This window comes from Chiloscyllium punctatum, chromosome 8, assembly GCF_047496795.1.
Source record: "Chiloscyllium punctatum isolate Juve2018m chromosome 8, sChiPun1.3, whole genome shotgun sequence".
Lineage (NCBI taxonomy): Eukaryota > Metazoa > Chordata > Chondrichthyes > Orectolobiformes > Hemiscylliidae > Chiloscyllium > Chiloscyllium punctatum.
This window is the reverse complement of record NC_092746.1, coordinates 128766506-128785537: the sequence shown is the minus strand read 5'-3', so window position 1 is coordinate 128785537 and position 19032 is coordinate 128766506. Positions and strand designations below refer to the sequence as shown.

At 47.7% G+C, this 19032-nt stretch overlaps 1 protein-coding gene across 1 annotated transcript in view; it reads right to left on the bottom strand.

The window, feature by feature from the left end:
• LOC140480296 (uncharacterized) overlaps positions 1 to 19032 on the bottom strand; it is an 86529-nt gene that overhangs the window by 50390 nt on the left and 17107 nt on the right. Inside the window, exons 5-6 of the mRNA XM_072575000.1 lie at positions 11412 to 11486; positions 1988 to 10583 (exon numbers count right to left, since the gene is read on the bottom strand). Of these exons, the coding sequence (XP_072431101.1) occupies positions 1988 to 10583; positions 11412 to 11486 (8671 nt within the window). The remainder of the gene's footprint in view (positions 1 to 1987; positions 10584 to 11411; positions 11487 to 19032) is intronic.

Genomic DNA, 19032 nt, shown 5'->3' with positions numbered 1-19032 from the left:
GCAGGTTCATAGCTCCTTGAAAGTGGAGTCGCAGGTAGACAGGATAGTGAAGAAGGCGTTTGGTATGCTTTCCTTTATTGGTCAGAGTATTGAGTACAGGACATTGGTTAGGCCACTGTTGGAATATTATGTGCAGTTCTGGTCTCCTTCCTATTGGAAGGATGTTGTGAAACTTGAAAGGGCTCAGAAAAGATTTACAAGGATGTTGCAAGGTTTGGAGGATTTGAGCTATAGGGAGAGGCTGAACAGGCTGGGGCTGTTTTCCCTGGAGCGTCAGAGGCTGAGGGGGTGACCTTATAGAGGTTTATAAAATCATGAGGGGCATGGATAGGAAGACAAAGTCTCTTCGTGTGGTTGGAGGAGACAGAAGTAGAGGGCCTAAGTTTAGGGTGAGTGGGCAAAGATATAAAAGAGACCTAAGAGGCAACTTTTACACACAGAGGGTGGTGCGTGTATGGGCATCTGGATGGGAATAGGAATAGGAATAAAAAGGGTTTGGAGGGATGTGGGATAGGTGCTGGTAGGTGGGACTAGGTTGGGTTGGGATATCTGGTCAGCATGGACGAGTTGGACCAAAGTGTCTGTTTCTGTGCTGTACATCTCTATGACTCTAAAATCTGTCCTGAAGAAGGGTTACACCTAAAATGTTGACTTATCCACCTCCTGATGTTGTCTAGCTTGCTGTGTTCTTCCAGCCTCTTGCCTGTCTACTTTGGATTCAAGCATCTGCAGTGTTTTTGTCTCTATCGAAGAAAATCTGCAGCCTTGAGTGGGACGTGTATGGAATGAGCTGCCAGAGGAAGTGGTGGAGGCTGGTAAAACTACAACATTTAAAAGACAGCTGGAATATATATGAATAGGAAGGGTTTAAGAGGGATATGGACCGAAAGCTGGCAGGCACTAGATTAATTAAGGATACCTGGTCGGCATGGATGAGTTGGATCGAAGGGTCTGTTTCCATGCTGTACAACTGCATGGCTACTGGTTACTGAAGAAAAAGTGTCGATCAGGGCCAGATTTCATTCTGCGATCAGACTTGTCCAGTTGGATTGAATGGGACCATCCCACTCACTGATTCCCATCTTGAAAGTGGCTGCCAACACATTCTGCTCTGGTCCCCAACATCACATGCTCCATTGTTTTTTTTTCTCTTTACTCACTCACTGCATGTGCGTGTCTCTGGCCAGGCCAGCATTTATTGCCCATCCCTAATTGCCTAGAGTCAACCACATTACTGTGGGTCTGGAATCATAGAGGCTAGACCAGGTAAGGATGACAGATCTCTTTTCCTAAAGGACACTAGTGAACCAGATGGATTTTTCCAACAATTGACAATGGCTTCCTGGTCATCATTAGACCCTTACTTCCGGATTCTCTCTTATTGAATTCAAATTTCACTATTGGGCACGGCAGGGTTTGGACTAGTGTCCCCTGAACATTAGCTGAGTTTCTGGTTTAATAATCCAGCGATCATACCACTTGGCCAGTGCCTCCCTATTATTATTTATTAGTTGAGGATTAGACTTTATCGATTGATTTCTTTATTAAGGGAATCAGAGGTTCTGGGGAACAGGTCAGAAAGTAGAGTTGAGGATTATCAGTTCAGCCAGGATTTCATTGAATGGCAGGTCAGACTCAATGAGCTGAACTCAGAGAGGGGGAGCTGAATAACCAATTTCTGTTCTCACCTCTCATGGTCTTATTGAAGACCTTTTGAAGATTGTCTACTCCACCTGAGTCACCTCCTCAAACACCTGAGCAGGGTTGTTCAACCAAGATCTTGTCTTTTCTAGATGTACTTTGCTTCTTATCTTTAGTTGGGTTTCCATTCCTTGCCCTATCACTAATGTTAAGCTGATTGGTCTAGAGTCTGCCTTCAATTCCGTTAGCTGCCTGCCAGTCCACTGGCACTGCCTCTAACAAATAAGTCCTGCCTCTGATATCCCTTCCCAAATCTTATTGTTTGGTCGATTTCAAATACACTCACCTGAACTTATTTGGTTGGTGGCTAGAGATGTTATCTTTCTGTCTGTTCCAGTCTCCTCTTTACTGTATCCCAAGAAATCAGCCCTCAGTCTCCTGATTCCAATGTCATTTTGGCTGGTGACTGGATCTTCTAGTAATTCTAGATGTGGTTTGGTACCCAATTCATTTCCAGCTTCCTGAATGCTGGTGGGGCTGGTGATGTCTCCTTCCCTGTGCAGGTCTCCCCTCCACACAAGAGAGCTGCTACTGTGGTCTGCATCCCTCATATCGATATTCTGGGCTACCACCTTCTTGGATGGCTCTGTCTCCAATCTGGGTGACCGGTCAGAGGTGAAGCCCTCAGCCTCCCACTGCTGCCCATTTGAAGATAGTATGTCAGATCCAAGGCCAGATACCTGTGCTGCTGAGGAGGCTTCCCCCTCAGGAGGGCCTGACAGACCAGTGGGACACTCATGCTCTGGCTTCCAAGTGCAGCCACCTTTGGTTTTTGGCAGGAGTTCAGTAAAGTGGCCAGGAGCAGGATCCAGTGCAGGAAAACATCCCTCACCTGAGCTACAGGATTGGATACTCCAGACTTCAGAAATACACAGAGGAGGAGGAGGATCTGATTCAACACCATCAACATTCACGCACCTCTCTCCCACACTGTGGCTATAGCCCGGGTTATTGTGGCTGGAAGGGGGCGATTCCATTGGGTTGCAACTTTCAATCACATCTTGGCTGCAATTTGAACTGTCACCAGGAGACGATGGTCCTACTAGGCTTAAACATCTCATTTCACTAGGGTGCCCAGGACCGTTAGCTTCAGGACTTGTAGGGAGAGCAGGCATAGGAGGAGATGACTTATCCGTGCTGGAGCTGTGACTACAGCAACCTCCTGTCACATCAGCAACACCCTGATCAGCAGACCCATCAGCTAAAGCAGCAGACCCTGAGTCTGTCTCTGCCTCTCCATCACATTCCAGGACAGCACAGCTGAGAGATCCAGTGGCAGCTCTCAGGATCTCCAACAGCGAGCTCCCCATCTTGTTGCTAGCAGTGACAGCTGTCCCATCACCACCAGCTGATGTTGCCTGGTTTTCTCCATTCTCCAAACCCTCATGGGAATCTGCGTTGGGAGAACGGTGCGCAAGTGAGCTCCAGCTTACCCTGGAAGCATCGAATGCCTCCACATTGGTCCCCGATTCCTCAGTAAGGGAAAGGGAAGGAGGAGATCCCTCAGCCACAGTGACCTCCTGCGTCGGGTCAGTATCTCCTGGAACACAGCTGCTGAGGCCTGGAGACATGACATGGAAGGTATCACCCTGAGCGGTTTCCTGGACTGTCCCAGTTTTTCTGGCAAGTTTACCAGCCTCCTCCAGAGAGCTTTCTGAATCACCCCTCGCTCCAACATGCCAATTCACCAGCTCACTGGATGGACGAGACAGCAAAGGCGAGGGCTCAGTTGAGGTGGACGAACCAGAGCCATTAGTGCCAGACCCACAGTCAGAACTGCTACCCATGAAGCAAGGGCTCTTGTCATCGCTGGTTTCTCTCGGCTCCTGTTGGGGTTCGGAATTCTCAGAGCGGTGACACTGAGCAACAATGGGCTCCTCGGGCTTAGTCACTTGAGTTTTGAAGAACTCTCTAACAATTCGCCTGACCTCGTCCTGCCTGCTCACTGCTCTCACTTCCCCAGTAACACGACACTCCTGAGAGGCTCTGTATTCCGTGACAAACTGCTGGACCAGTCTGCCTATGTACCAGGCCTGATGCTGCCTCTGTTCGGCCGAGAGGGACAGCAGAGTGACATTCTGGCCCTCTGCTGAAGCAAGCCCCTCTGTTCCAGCTTGCTGAGGCAAGCACACTCTTTTACTGGGAGAGGAGGCAGCAGACTTTGAACCCAATGCCTCTTCTCCTTCACAAGGTCTCTTTGATGGTCGGGAATGAAGGTTCATTTGGCTGTTTAGGCTCTTGTTTGTAATATCCTCCCTCTTCAACTGAGACTCTGAAGGTTGTAGATTCAGATACTTGGGGTCTGAAGGGACAATTGTTGAGCCAACTTTGACCACCCCATCTGTACGACTGATGTCAGCTGCTCCTGTCTCGGCCAAATCAGTGCTCCCCACAATGACCTGACACTTGCCCATTCCATCTAGTTCCATGTCTTGCCATTCAATGTGCACAGATTCAGCCTCAGGATTCGGGCTCACCGGCGACTGTATCGGTGTCTCACCAAATGGTATCCGGTCCACTGTCTGCGGCAACACAGCACCATGCTCTTCACTGAGGCGGCTGGGTTGTGCCACGTTCTCCTCCTGCTGGAATTGCCCATGTTCACCAAGCGCCACTGTCTCAGTTTCCTGCTCAACACCTCTGTTTTTTGGGCAGCATTTTTTCAATTCACCGTCACTCGGCTTTTGTACTTCAGCTCCCTGCTGGGAGCGGGCTCTCGAATCTTTGCATTCGGAGACATTTGTGGCACAGTCTGAGTGTGTCAGCACAACTCCATTGTGCAGAATGCTCAAAGTTTGGGGAACCATCTCCCTCTGTGTACACAGCTCCAGCTCACCCAGGGTCCTCTGCACAGTCTGGGCATCCCCTCTCCTGGGCATCCCTTCTCCTGCAGACTGGTCTTCAGCTTCCTTGGAGAAGATGAACTGCTGCTCACGATGATCAGGAGGTAAATGGGAGTGGTGCTTCCTCTCCAACTGTTCATCGTCGAGCTCAAGATCTTCAACTCCTTCACCGAAGGCCATCGACTCTTCAGAGAAACCAGTTGGAGAGCAGGTATCCTCTGAGATCCTCTTGTCTTCAGGTACACATGTACAGGGAGTGACTGTTCGTGAGGTTTGTACTGGGTCACCATTATTTCTGATGGAGGTGGGGAGACTCAAGTTCACCTCCCTCACATCTGTACAGTCTGGTGAAGGAGGAGAAACGTTGAGATGAGCTTTGCCCATGATGATGTTCAGCTCCTCCTCATTCTCCACAGTAGCGAGTGCACTGTCTGATAAGGTACCTGGCAGCTGTGTACAGGTCAGCTGTTCTGGGTTGGAGGCCTCCCCTTCTTCACTAGCAGTTTGTTCACTCAAGTCATTCCTTTCCACTGGCTCACATGGTGTGACGTGGCCTGAAGCACTTTGTTCACTGGACTCGCCCCCTCCCTCTAGCCTGTACGAATCCAGCGTCTCAGGGAACTGAGAGACTGGGATAGATTCTTCCCCCGAGACCTTGTCCAACAAACCAGTCTCTCTCTCAGCCTTGGGATTTTCACGTTTGGAGCTGTCCATTTCCAGGTCACATTGAACACACTGCTGTCTTGTATCAGGGCTGAGTGACGCAGTAGGGGATCCTGCCTGCTCCCGAGCCTGGCAAACTCCAACACAGAGTTCCAACAATCCAGCAGGTTCCTCCGAGATTCGGGACCTCTCCATCTCTCCGGACTTCTCCTCCAGAAGAACGTCCTTCTCAGAGGATGCAGGAGTTGATTGCTCTCCAGCTTTGAGTTGCTTCTGACCAACTCCGCCAGTCTCACGACCACCCGGTCTGGGGGGCACGGCTGCGGTGAAAAGCTGGGGCTGTATACGGGGGGCAGCTGTGATCCAAACGAGCCCCTCCTCCTGGCAAACACTGACCTGCGCACGCCCAGGAGTTAGTTCAGGCTGTACTGCGTGCTCGCCACTACAAGTCTCATCTTCCTCCGCCTCAGCACCTTCTCGGCCAGTCAGCTGAGTTTCTTCCATCGAACAGCAGCTTGCACCATCATCCAACACACCTGTCACGGTGGACTCTTCCTGCTCTGCCCCACGACACAAACCCAGGCTCATAGGTAATTCTCCCCCAGTCAAATTCAATTCCTTCACCAATGGGCTGTGACTTTGCAGTTGTCTGTTCTCTGGAGTGGAAGGCCTCAACATGAGCTCTTCAACTGGATCCTCAAGTTCAATCCTTTGGGAATCAGAGAAACTGGGTTGGACAAGCTCCCCCTCCACCCCATCCATAGTTTCTGCCTTCCCCCCGTGAACCAGCAGGAATTGGGTCTTCTCAGTGTCTTCAGTTCCACTCAATCCCACCTCTGGCACCTCATGTGCGTGAGGCATGGCCTGCTCAAACTGATCAGTGTCTGCCGCCCCCAAACACAGAGGTTCATCATGCCATTCTGCCGCTTGGTCGTTTCCCCCACTCAACTCCAATTCACTCCCACTCGCTGTGTCAACTGTCGGATAAGCTTCCTGAGTCACAGGCCAGGCATCAGGAACAGAGGACGTCAACTCACTCCTCTGCACAGACATGGACTCAGAAAGGAGGACAGAGTTGTTCGCCGTCACACTCAGCTCAGTGAGGGTTGTCACACCAAAGTGTGCAGCAGCTGCAGTAGCAGAGGCTTCACCCAGGAGAGAGGGGTTACACACAGAGGATTCACAATCTCTAGTGCTGCCAGTACAAGCACGCACCTTCTTTCTAGAACGTTCTTCAGTGGAGTCAGCAGAAGGAGCATCAGCTGTTTCCCCAGAGTCTCTAAATTCATCTGTGAGCTCTGCAGCATTTTCAGACATAGGGGCTCCCTCCTGACACCCATGGGTGACAGGACTGTCACGGCCACCATGCCAGGTAGCACCCCTGGTCGAGGGGGATAGTGGGACAGTTCTGGCTGGTGATTCTGGGCTTTCTCCCGTCTCTGCTACTGGGCACAAAGTCAAGGCCGTCGACCTCATAGGAGGACAATATCGGATTGATGATTTGGTCGTCTCAAATTTACCATTCCCCACCAGAGAGTGGGGTCCTGGCCTGTCAATTTCAGAGTCCATCACTGGAGACAGGTTCACCCGCTCTTCACCTGGGAAATGCCCAACTATCTTTGTTGTAACGGTGTTTGTGAAATGATTGCAGGACTCACTCAGCAATTCTGACTGCATGTCAGTTGTTAGAAATCCCGAGGTCAAGTGTCCCTCCCCTTCAACATGGCCCAGTCTGGGCTGATCCTGTCCACTTTCAGACGCCAGAGGTTCGTCTGTCACACCAGGTTCTGGATGGCTCTCATCTTGGGATGGATCTAGATTATCTCGGTCTGGGGTAACCAAAGCGGCTTCCAGCAGATTCTCTGAACTTGCTGCCTCAGCCTGGAATTCCAAGCTGCTTAAAACTCGGTCATCGATGGAAGGCACATTCATTGCTGAGTGCTTGCAGTGGCTTTGATTAATGGTCTCTTGCTCTGCTGTGGAGTTCAAGGTTTCACTCTGAATGAGTGGGCAAAGGGTACCATCACTTGCAGGTGTCACTGTGCAAGAGGGAACGTGAGCTACACCTATACCAAGCTGACGTGCCACTAGTGTCTCTGCAGCTTCCAATCCAAACTGATTGGCTGGCTCTCTCACCGGCATCAATGGCTCAGATCCTTCCAGCTCCTCCTCCCTCTCGACATCGCCCAGAGGTGGTGCCACAGGAGATCGCTCTGACAATGGGGATTCGTCCACCTCTCCCTCAGCTCCACAATTTCCAGCCTCAGTGACAATGACACGGGCACTCGTCAGCTGCAACTCCGAGGGTGCTGGGCAAGTATTGGACAGATCAGATTCCACAATCTCATCCCTGGCCACAGACCTGGACACTGAGTCAACATCCATATCTTCATCCGATCCAACAGTATCTCCAATCTCCATGGAATTACCTTCAAGTGTAGAAACCAGGGTCTCTGAAGTCTCCACAACACCAGAGCTATCGCCATGGAGATACCCTTCCTTCACCATTCCAGTATTTAGAGCGTGTCCTCCCACTATCTCAACATTTACATCCACAGATCCAATGGGAATACTTGGAAATTCTTTACATTCCAGAAGATTCAGTCTACCATCATGTGATTCACAGGTTTGGTCAGTTGCATCTAACTCGCTCTGATCAATCGAGTCACGTTCACATTGCATTTCCACACCTTCCACGAAAGTGACAACACCCTCTGGTTTGGAGATTTCTGGAGTATTTCCCTGAATTACACAGCCTCTGATATCTCCTGTTGTCTCTCCATGCTCGGTGCTAGGCCACTCTCCCTCACAGAGTTGACCAGCTGCACTGACTCCACCCTGTGGCCCAGCCTGATTGGAGTGCCCAAGTTCCACAATGGGACAGCAGCTCCCCTTTCCTGGATCGAGACTCGGCACGTTAACAGAGTTGGCTAATTCAGATGCGGAATGGTCAGTGGGTGAACAGGCACTGACTGGAATGCTGCACACACTCCTGGCTGCTTTGATGAACAATAGTGTCTCAGGTTCGATCCCAGCTGAGTAGGCAGAACCATCACCGTTTGATAAGGAAATGGGTGACGGGGGACAGCCAGCCAGTGCAGGGTTACAAATCTTTGCTGACCACCCTTCAGTCTGGGTCGTACTATCCTCTGCTGCCTTACTAGCCACAGAAAGTTCATCTACATCCGGGACCTCCACCTTCCCTGTGACTGCTGACTTGGAATCAGTGTCTGATAATTCTGGGTCAACCAAACGTCCTCCTTTTCCCATCTGCCCTGTCATTTCTCCTGGTGAAGAGTCTGAAGCTTCTAACCTCAAGCCTAATGTACCCAGAAGGTGCGGCTTATCAAAGACAAATGTATTGTCACTTGAGCTCAGGTGCTCAGTTGTTGAGTCAGCATCAAGGGTGGCTTTACTGACTGGTGGACATCGAGAAGAAACTTCTTGAGACTCTCCATTGCTTGAGAGATCAGATTCCATCCCAGAACAGCTTGGGATCTGCACATTAGACACCCTAGCAGCAAGCTCACACTCCACAGGTTGTACTTCTGGATCACTGGCTGATTCCCCTTCAGCTCCCATAGTCTCAGAGCGGTCACAGTTCGCATCTTTACGGAGATGGTCATCATCCACCCACTGCTTTGCCACTGGTGATTCCCCAGCCATTGCTGGTTCCTCACTCCCTCTCGATTTGCTAGTCACTGACAGGGGACCTGCACCATTTATACTCTGTGGGAGTCCAGACCCTTCATGCTCACCAGGTGAGCCCATAATCTCATCGCCCACACATGCTGTCATGGTGTTGCCATCTCTATCCTGACATAACAAGTCAGATGCCCGAATATTTTTATCTAAGTTGTCATTTCTTGGATCATCAATGGGTTTATGCAAAATCCGTCCTGTGTGGCCACAGGTCAAACCCCCTTCAGATACAGAGTTACTCTCAACAGGTTTGATATCGATGAAAGAACCGTCTGCTGTGACACTGTGTGGTATCACTGTCTGTACAGGTCTCTCTGCTGAGCCAATCTCATTCGGTACAGATTGAATTTCCTCGTTTTCAACATTCCACTCGGAAGTGTGATCCGGCTGCTTGGCAGCACAAGAATGAAGCGTTTCGGACTCCTCCATTGACTCAGTCGGCTCACTTTGCCCTCGACAGCTGTCGTCACTCAGTAAGTGGCACTGACTCTCCACAGAGTCCCAGCAGGAGTTACTCAGGGTATGCATAGTGTCTGTTGATGTGACGCCCCCCTTAACCACATCCAAAGTCTCTTCAGTCAGAACTCCATCTTGCATCCTGAGCTCAGTCTCAGTGCGCTCATTATCAATATTCTCTACAACAGTATCACTGTCCAACTGTGGCTCCATGCACACTGCTGCTGTGGCATCTAACATGGAAGGTGCCCATTCCATACCCACTGCAGCCTCTGTCCCATGCTCTCCCATGCTGGGAGAACCCTCCTGGACGTCCCTCTGGGAGGGCTGGTTGGTGCCACCTGCCAGGGTCACTGACCCAGCAGCAGTCAGACCAGTTGAGTCCCCTTTAACTGAAGTGGTTTCATCCATCGTCAGATGAGTGTGTGTTGACGTGCAGTATCCCCTCACACTCTCACTCCAACTACCTCGCTTCGCTGAGTCCAGATGAAACGAGGGCATGGGGGTCAGGGCTTGGGCAGCGGTGGCCACAGTGGTATCTTCTGATCTCCATCCCATTCGACCAAGTGACACCAATGCCCGTTTATCACCCTGGAAGGTTGACGGATGCACCTTGGAGCCAGGCCTTTCCTCCAGGGGAGGTGGGGCTTCTCCTGGAGGTGGAGTTTCTCCTGGAGGTGGAGTTGTGTGTGTGCGACTTTCAGGCAGGGGTCTGTTCGAATGTTCATCGGGACCTGGACAAGTAGGATGGTCAAATTTCCCTGAGTCCACCGGCTGGAGATAGGATCCACAATCAGTGATCTCGGAATTGGTCAACCAGCCACTCTGAGATCCCTCAGCAACAGCTGAGGCAGAGTGCTGGGAAGTTGATCCCGGAGGGACCAGTGGCACCACAAGACCGTGGGACACTCCGGTTAGCAGGGAGGAGGTCCCGAGACCTGCTGCCTGCCTGGTGGATCCCGAGATCTCGGGTGCAAGCTGACGATCTGGAAAACACATCATGCGAGGTGGGGCCAATTCAGGTCTTGGATAAGTTGGGCGAGGGGCCCCTGAAACCACTGGGCACCCCCCAGAGTCATGCAGTGCCATGGCATGTCTGACACCAGCGTCTGCTACATCCATAGGCCACCGAACTCCCTGCAGGAACCCAGGGAACATTCCCAAGAAGCACTGGGGCATCGGCAATCTCTGGCAAGGGGCAGGAACAAACATCGAGCTCTGCATTTGATAGAAACACAGATTATTTTTAACCAGCCTCACATAAAAAGATTTGGCAGCATTGATTACTCAACGTATACATGTTGCATACATTAAAAAAAATGACTTTCCCAATAGGCCTATAGAACACACCTCGCAACACACTGAGCTTCTCCTGAATTCTGGGCTGCATACATTATAATGGCTGCTCTATATTCATGAACCCAAAATGTAGAAACTCAACTGGTTCATAACACTCTTCAGTGAAAACACAGTGAGACTGTTACCAATAGGAATCCACATTGGGGTTCCAATTTCTCAATGACCCGGGACAGGCAGCGGGGGCAGGATGGATGGATGGTTGGACAAGATACTAAATCAATGAGATATCAATCCCCATCTGCTAACTTTGGCAGATATAGAAATTCTTAAGACAATTTTAAGAAGGGAGGGGAGTTCAGCCTGGAATCATGGTCAATATTCATCTCTCAAGCAACATTATGAAAACAGATGCTCTCAGTCATTCCCTCATTGCTGGTTGCCACATTGTAGGCAGGGGTCAGGAGATGACAATGACCACATTCTAATGGCTGCAAAGCACTTTGGGACAAGAAAGGCACTTGAGAAATGTAAATCATCCTTTTTGTATTGTGACTATGATTTTGCATAATTAGAGTGAACAGTAGCATGCAGATTGTCTGCCTCAGTCTAAGGAAAAGGTTAATCAGTTCTGTGGAACCTGCTAATGTCCTCATTGTAAGACAAGCTTGCACTATTGTCTACACTGAGGTCAGTGACGTTTGGACCCCTGACCAAACCAAGCAAGGTCCCATTATAAGTGCTGCTTACCTGGAGATGGGAGCTGGCCCCAGGATCCTGTCTCAATCCATTGCTGCCTTCCTGCTTGCAGTCACACAGCTCAAACTGAGAAAACACCACAAACAATATAATCAGTGCAGTCTTCAACCTTCACACCACATCCTCCTCCTTGGGTGATCGTCCATAACTATCTGGCACACTGCACCCATCGGTCTGGTTTTTGAGTAGAACGTGGACATCACTGGCTTGGTTATTTATTGCCCATCCCTAATTGCCCCTTGACAAGGTTGCAGCTGCCTTCTTGAATTGCAGCAGTCCTTCTCATCATGGCACAGGGAGTCACATTGGTGGGGAGGGGAAAGACGAGTAGCAATGTAGAGGGAGTGGAGGATAGATTATTCAGAGGAAAAGACACGAGCCTTGGCAATGTACAGCACAGTACCAGAAGACGGTGTTGCATGCCAGCGGCCAGGATTCAGGGCATCTTCTCTGCGATAGAGAGAAACTTGCAATGCATGAGCACACAAATAAACAGGAGAATCGACGTTTCGGGCTTAAGCCCTTCTTGAAGAACCCTGAAGAAGAGCTTATGCCCGAAACGTCGATTCTCCTGTTCCTCGGAGGCTGCCTGACCTGCTGCACTTTTCCAGCAACACATTTTCAGCTCTGATCTCCAGTATCTGCAGTCCTCACTTTCTCCACACAAATAAACAGGCAGGAATAGGTCATTTAATGAGATCATGGCTAATCTGTTTGTCTGTCAAAATTAACATTCCTATGTAACCTCAAACACGCCTCGATTCCCTGCCTAATTCCACCATTCCACCAATGTCTCAAAAATATTCAATGGCCCTTTGAACAGGAGTAGGCCATTTGGCCCTTCTAACCTGCTCTGCCTTTCATTATGATCATGGCTGAGCCCCATCTCAATGTCTTATCCCCACTTTCGCTCCATACCCCTTGATGCTATTAATGTCAAACCTGTTATTGTTATTGATCTCTTTCTCAAGAGACTTGGCCGCCACAGTCTTCTGGGTGGATAATTCCACAGGTTCATTATCCTTTGGAGAGTGAAGCAACATTCCATCATCTCAATCGCAAATGGTCTCCCCACCATATCCTGAGACTGTGTTCCCTGACTCTCGACTCCCCAACCAGGGAGAACATCTTCCTTGCATCGATTCTGCCCAGCCCGTTAGAATTTATACATTGCTATCAGTTCCTCTCTCACCTTAAATCCTAGTGATACAGGCCCAGTTAAACCATTCGAGAGTTTTGCCATGTCTGGTATTAGCCTAGTGAACCTCTGCTATACTCCCTCTACGGCAAGTACACCTTCTCTTCACTAGGGAAACCAAAACTGCCCACAACACTCCAGCTGTGGTCATAGCAATGCCCAGTATAATTGCTGTAGCACATCCTTACTTCTGAACAAAGTTTTTTGCAAAGAAGGACAACAGATCATTTCGCTTCCTAACTAGTTGCATACCTAAAACAAAAACAACGAATGCTGGAGAAACTCAGCAGGTTTGGCAGCATCAGTGGAGAGAGAAGAAGTTGTCAGAACTTGCTGCCTATTTCCTTTCACTAACTGGTGTACAAGGACACTTGTAAGGGTTCAGAAAAGATTTACAAGGATGTTGCCAGGGTTGGAGGATTTGAGCTATAGGGAGAGGCTGAACAGGCTGGGGCTATTTTCCCTGGCGTGTCAGAGGCCAAGGGCTGACCTTATAGAGGTTTATAAAATCATGAGGGGCATGGGTAGGATAAATAGATAAGGTCTTTTCCCCCAGAGTGAAGCTGAGACGAATGATTCTAAATTACATAAGGGTATGAAGATAGACCTGGCTGAAGGGAGTTGGGAAATGAAGTTAAGGGAAGAGTCCATAGAAATGCAATGATAGACAGTTAAGGATATATTTCAGAATATTCCAACAATAAACAGTCCAGAATTAGACGGCATAGGTTTAGGTGAGATATAAGAGACAACTAAGGGGCAACTTTTCACACAGAGGGTGGTGCGTGTATGGAATGAGCTGCCAGAGGATGTGGTGGAGACTGGTACAATTGCAACATTTAATAGGCATCTGGATGGGTTTTTGAATAGGAAGGGTTTGGAGGGATTATGGGCCAGGTGCCGGCAGGTAGATTAGATTAGATTACTTACAGTGTGGAAACAGGCCCTTCGGCCCAACAAGTCCACACCGACCCGCCGAAGCGCAACCCACCCATACCCCTACATTTACCCCTTACCTAACACTACGGGCAATTTAGCATGGCCAATTCACCTGATCTGCACATCTTTGGACTGTGGGAGGAAACCGGAGCACCCGGAGGAAACCCACGCAGACACGGGGAGAACGTGCAAACTCCACACAGACAGTCGCCTGAGGTGGGAATTGAACCCGGGTCTCTGGCGCTGTGAGGCAGCAGTGCTAACCACTGTGCCACCCAATCTAGGTAGGACTAGATTGGGTTGGGATCTCTGTTTGGCATGGATGGGTTGGACAAAAGGGTTCTGTTTCTGTTCTGTATATCTCTAACTCTATGACATCCAGATCCCTTTGGACATCCACACTTCCCAATACATCAGCATTTAAGTAATACACCGTCTTCCTGTTTCACAGACCAAAGTGCATAACTTAACATTTATCCATGTCAAACTGCATTCCCACACGCTCAACCTGTCTAGATTGTCCTGAAGCCACCTTCCATCCTCTTCATAACTCACAATCCCACCTAGTTTTCTGTCATCAGCAAACTTGGAAATATTACATTTGGTTCCCCCAGCCAGATCATTTATTTACATCGTGAATAGTTGCAGCCCCAAGCACTAATCTTCGCAGTACATCACTAATCTGCCACCAAGAAAAAGAACCACTTACTCCTACAATGTTCCCTGCCTATTAATCAATGCCAATATATTACCTCCAATCCCATGTGCATTAATTTTGCTCACCAGCCTCTTATGTGGGACCTTAGCAAAAACCCCTTCACCATGAGCTCTCATTTAGCATAATGCAATAAGAAAAAAATACCCAGCAAATTGTATAATGAGTGCAGAAACGATGAAATACTTCCATTTGCCCAAATGAGGTGCATTGCCAACAACACTTAAGAAACTCAACTCAGGATGAAGTGGCCCATTTGACCACCATCATCGTACAGTGATAGCAGTGTGCGCTATCAACAATACGCACTACAGTAACTCGGCAACTCTCCTCTGACAGCTCATTGCAAATTCACGATCTCTGCCACCCAGAAGGACAAGGGCAGCAGATATGCAGGATCACATGCACCTGCAAGTTCCAACCCAAGACCCTCATCATCTTGCCTTGGAAATAGATTACCATTCCTTTATGGGCGATAAACATTAGCCAGTTACCAATGCCCACATGCCACAAACAAATACAAAAAAAAATGATAAATTATAAGACAAGGACTAGGGAAGAAAACGAGGCAGCAATAAGGAAATTTGTCATCTGAGTGTGAAGGAAGGTCATAGCATACAAAGGTTAAGAGTGCACAAACAATTAAGGATAGAGGTTATGGAAATAGTAAAAGGACAAAACGAAATTCTCTATATCTGAATGCGAGCAGCATTCATAACTGATTAACTGAAAGCTCAAACAGAAACAATTCATAGGATGTGACCGACTGGCAGCTTAATGCTCCAGGATACAAATGTTACAGGAAGGATAGAAAGGGAGGCAACAGAGGAGGGGGAGTGGCATTTTTGATAAGGGATAGCATTACAGCCGTGCTGAGGGAGGATATTCCCGGAAATACATCCAGGGAAGTTATTTGGGTGGAACTGAGAAATAAGAAAGGGACGATAACCTTATTGGGATTGTATTATAGACCCCCTAATAGTCAGAGGGAAATTGAGAAACAAACTTGTAAGGAGATCTCAGCTATCTGTAAGAAAAATAGGGTGGTTATGGTAGGGGATTCTAACTTTCCAAACGTAGATTGGGACTGCCATAATGTTAAGGGCTTAGATGGAGAGGAATTTGTTAAGTGTGTACAAGAAAATTTTCTGATTCAGTATGTGGATGTACTTTCTAGAGAAGGTTCAAAACTTGACCTATCCTTGGGAAATAAGGCAGGGCAGGTGACTGAGGCGTCAGTGGGGGAGCACTTTCAGGCCAGCGACCATAATTCCATTTGTTTTAAAATATTGATGGAAAAGGTTAGACCAGATCTAAAAGATGAAGTTCTAAATTGGAGAAAAGCCAACTTTGACGGTATTAGGCAAGAACTTTCAAAAGCTGATTGGGGGCAGATGTTCGCAGGTAAAGGGACGGCAGGAAAATGGAAAGCCTTCAGAAATGAGATAACGAGAATCCAGAGAAAGTATATTGCTCTTAGGCTGAAAGGAAAAGCTGGTAAGTATAGGGAATGGTGGATGACTAAAGAAATTGAGGGTTTGTTTAAGAAAAAGAAGGAAGCATATGTAAGGTTCTAGACAGGATAGATCGAGTGAATCCTTAGAAGAGTATAAAGGAAGGAGTATACTTAAGAGGGAAATCAGGAGGGCAAAAAGGGGACATGAGATAGCGTTAGCAAATACAATTAAGGAGAATCCAAAGAGTTTTCACAAATACATTAAGGACAAAAGGGTAACTAGGGCGAGAATAGGGCCCCTCAAAGATCAGCAAGGCAGCCTTTGTGTGAAGCCGCAGAAAATGGGGGAGATACTAAACGAGTATTTTGCATCAGTGTTTAGTGTGAAAGATATAGACTGTAGGGAAACAGATGGTGACGCCTTGCAAAATGTCCATATTACAGAGGAGGAAGTGCTCGATGACTTGAAACGCATAAAGGTGGATAAATCCCCAAGACCTGATCAGGTGTACCCGAGAACTCTGTAGGAAGCTAGGGAAATGATTGCTGGGCCATTTGCTGAGATATTTGTATCATCGATAGTCACACCTGAGTGCCAGAAGACTGGAGGTTGGCTAACTTGGTGCCACTGTTTAAGAAGGGTGGTAAGGACAAGCCAGGGAAGTATAGACCAGTGAGCCTGACCTCGGTGGTGGGCAAGTTGTTGGGGAATCCTGAGGGGCAGGATATACATGTATTTGGAAAGGCAAGAACTGATTAGGATAGTCAACATGGCTTTGTGTGTGGGAAATCATGTCTCACAAACTTGATGGAGTTTTTTGAGGAAGTAACAAAGAGGATTGATGAGGGCAGAGTGATAGATGTGATCTGTATGGACTTCAGTAAGGCGTTCGACAAGATTCCCCACGGGAGACTGATTAGCAAGATTAGATCTCATGGAATACAGGGAGAACTAGCCATTTGGATACAGAACTGGCTCAATGGTAGAAGACAGAGGATGTAGGTGGAGAGTTGTTTTTAAGACTGGAGACCTGTGACCAGTGGAGTGCCACAAGGATCGGTGCTGGGCCCTCTACTTTTTGTCATTTACATAAATGATTTGGATGTGAGCATAAGAGGTACAGTTAGTAAGTTTGCAGATGACACCAAAATTGGAGCTGTAGTGGACAGCGAAGATTACAACAGGATCTTGACCAGATGGGCCAATGGGCTGAGAAGTGGCAGATGAAGTTTCATTCAGATAAGTGCAAGGTGCTGCATTTTTGGAAAGCAAATCTTAGTAGGACTTATACACTTAATGGTAAGGTCCTAGGGAATGCTGCTGAACAAAGAGACCTTGGAGTGCAGGTTCATAGCTCCTTGAAAGTGGAGTCGCAGGTAGAAAGGATAGTGAAGGCGGCATTTGGTATGCTTTCCTTTATTGGTCAGAGTATTGAGTACAGGAGTTGGGAGGTCATGTTACGGCTGTACAGGACATTGGTTAGGCCACTGTTGGAATATTGCTTGCAATTCTAGTCTCCTTCCTATTGGAAAGATGTTGTGAAACCTGAAAGGGTTCAGAAAAGATTGACAAGGATGTTGTCAGGGTTGGAGGATTTAAGCTACAGGAAGAGGCTGAACAGGCTGGGGCTGTTTTCCCTGGAGTGTCGGAGGCTGAGGGGTGACCTTATAGAGGTTTACAAAATTACGAGGGGCATGGAATAGGGTAAATAGGCAAAGTCTTTTCCCTGGGGTTGAGGAGTCCAGAACTAGAGGGCATAGGTTTAGGATGAGAAGGGCAAGATACAGAGGGTGATACGTGTATAGAATGAGCTGCCAGAGGAAATGGGGAGGCTGGTACAATCACAACATTTAAGAGGCATTTGGATAGATATATGAGTAGGAAGGGTTTGGAGGGATATGGGCTGGGTGCTGACAGGTGGGACTAGATTGGGTTGGGATATCTGGTCGGCATGGACGGGTTGGACCGAAGGGTCTGTTTCCATGCTGTATATCTCTATGACTCTATGACAATATCGGGCCATGCCTGCAAGATGACAAAGGGAACATAACACTTCAGAAGGTCAGGAAACGATGAAAAGGTGATGGGGTAGGTCTGTTATGAGAGACGATCCAAGTACAATAGACAAAAGTGACCTTCTAGACAAGAGACCATGCAAGGTTTGGGTGGAGATGAGAGATAGGAAAGGTAAGGAGAAACTTATAACAGTGGTTTAGAGGGCCCCAAACATAAACCATATTGTAGAACAGATAGAATTTATGGGGGCTTTTAAGAAAGGTATTTCAATAAATGTGTGATTTTAATCTACAAATTGCAAGTGCAAGGGTGACCTGGAAGATAAGGTCAGAGAGATTCTTTCTTATATCAGCATGTTTTGGAGTCAGAGGTTTTAGATTTGATACGATGCAAAAAGACAGATTTAATTGGTGACCTCATAATAAAGACACCCCTAGGTAGCACTGATCATAACATGATTGAATTTTGCAATCAGGTGGAGGAGAGAAAAGTGAATCTGAGACGAATGATTCTAAATTACATAAGGGTATGAAGATACAGCTGGTTGAAGGGAGTTAGGAAATGAGGTTAAGGGATGAGTAAATAGAAATATATCCTTAAATATCTACCATTGTATTTCAGAATATTCCAAAAATAAACATTCCAGTGAGAAAGAAGGACACACCATCTGGGGTTAACAGAGGAAATTAAAACTGGAAAGTAAAAATGCACAGTGGCAGGTCAAGTGATTGGGCAGACTACAAAAAGCAGCAAAGGAGGACTAAAAGATTAATGGAGAAATTACAATAAGAAAAAGCTAGCTAGAAGCATTAAAAACATAGCAAGAGTCATAATAGATATTTAAGAGAGGAGTGAGTAAGTGAGCCTTGGTCCTTTAAAGAGAAAAAGACAGATTAAATGATATTTTGCACGTGTCTTCACTGTCGAGAATAATTGTTAACGGCAGAGAGGAACAAAAGCAGCCATGCTCACCAGAAAAACAATATGGAGAAAAATCACTGCATCTAAAATCTGTTGTTGGCAAGATGCAACTTGGAGTGCCAGAGGCCCTCACCAATTTACAATCTATTCCACCGACATGGATTAAGGGACCAAATGGAGGGCTACTAATTTCCTCATGAACAATAGTAAGGAGGAACATAAGCTGCAAAGAGAACATAAGGAGTTCCCAAAGGAATGCAGACAGGTTAAGTGAGTGAGCAAAAATCTGACAGATGGAACATTAAGTTCAACAAATTCAGCCTATGAACTCTAGCCCCTATTTTGTTTATTTGCCTTGTGCTGATT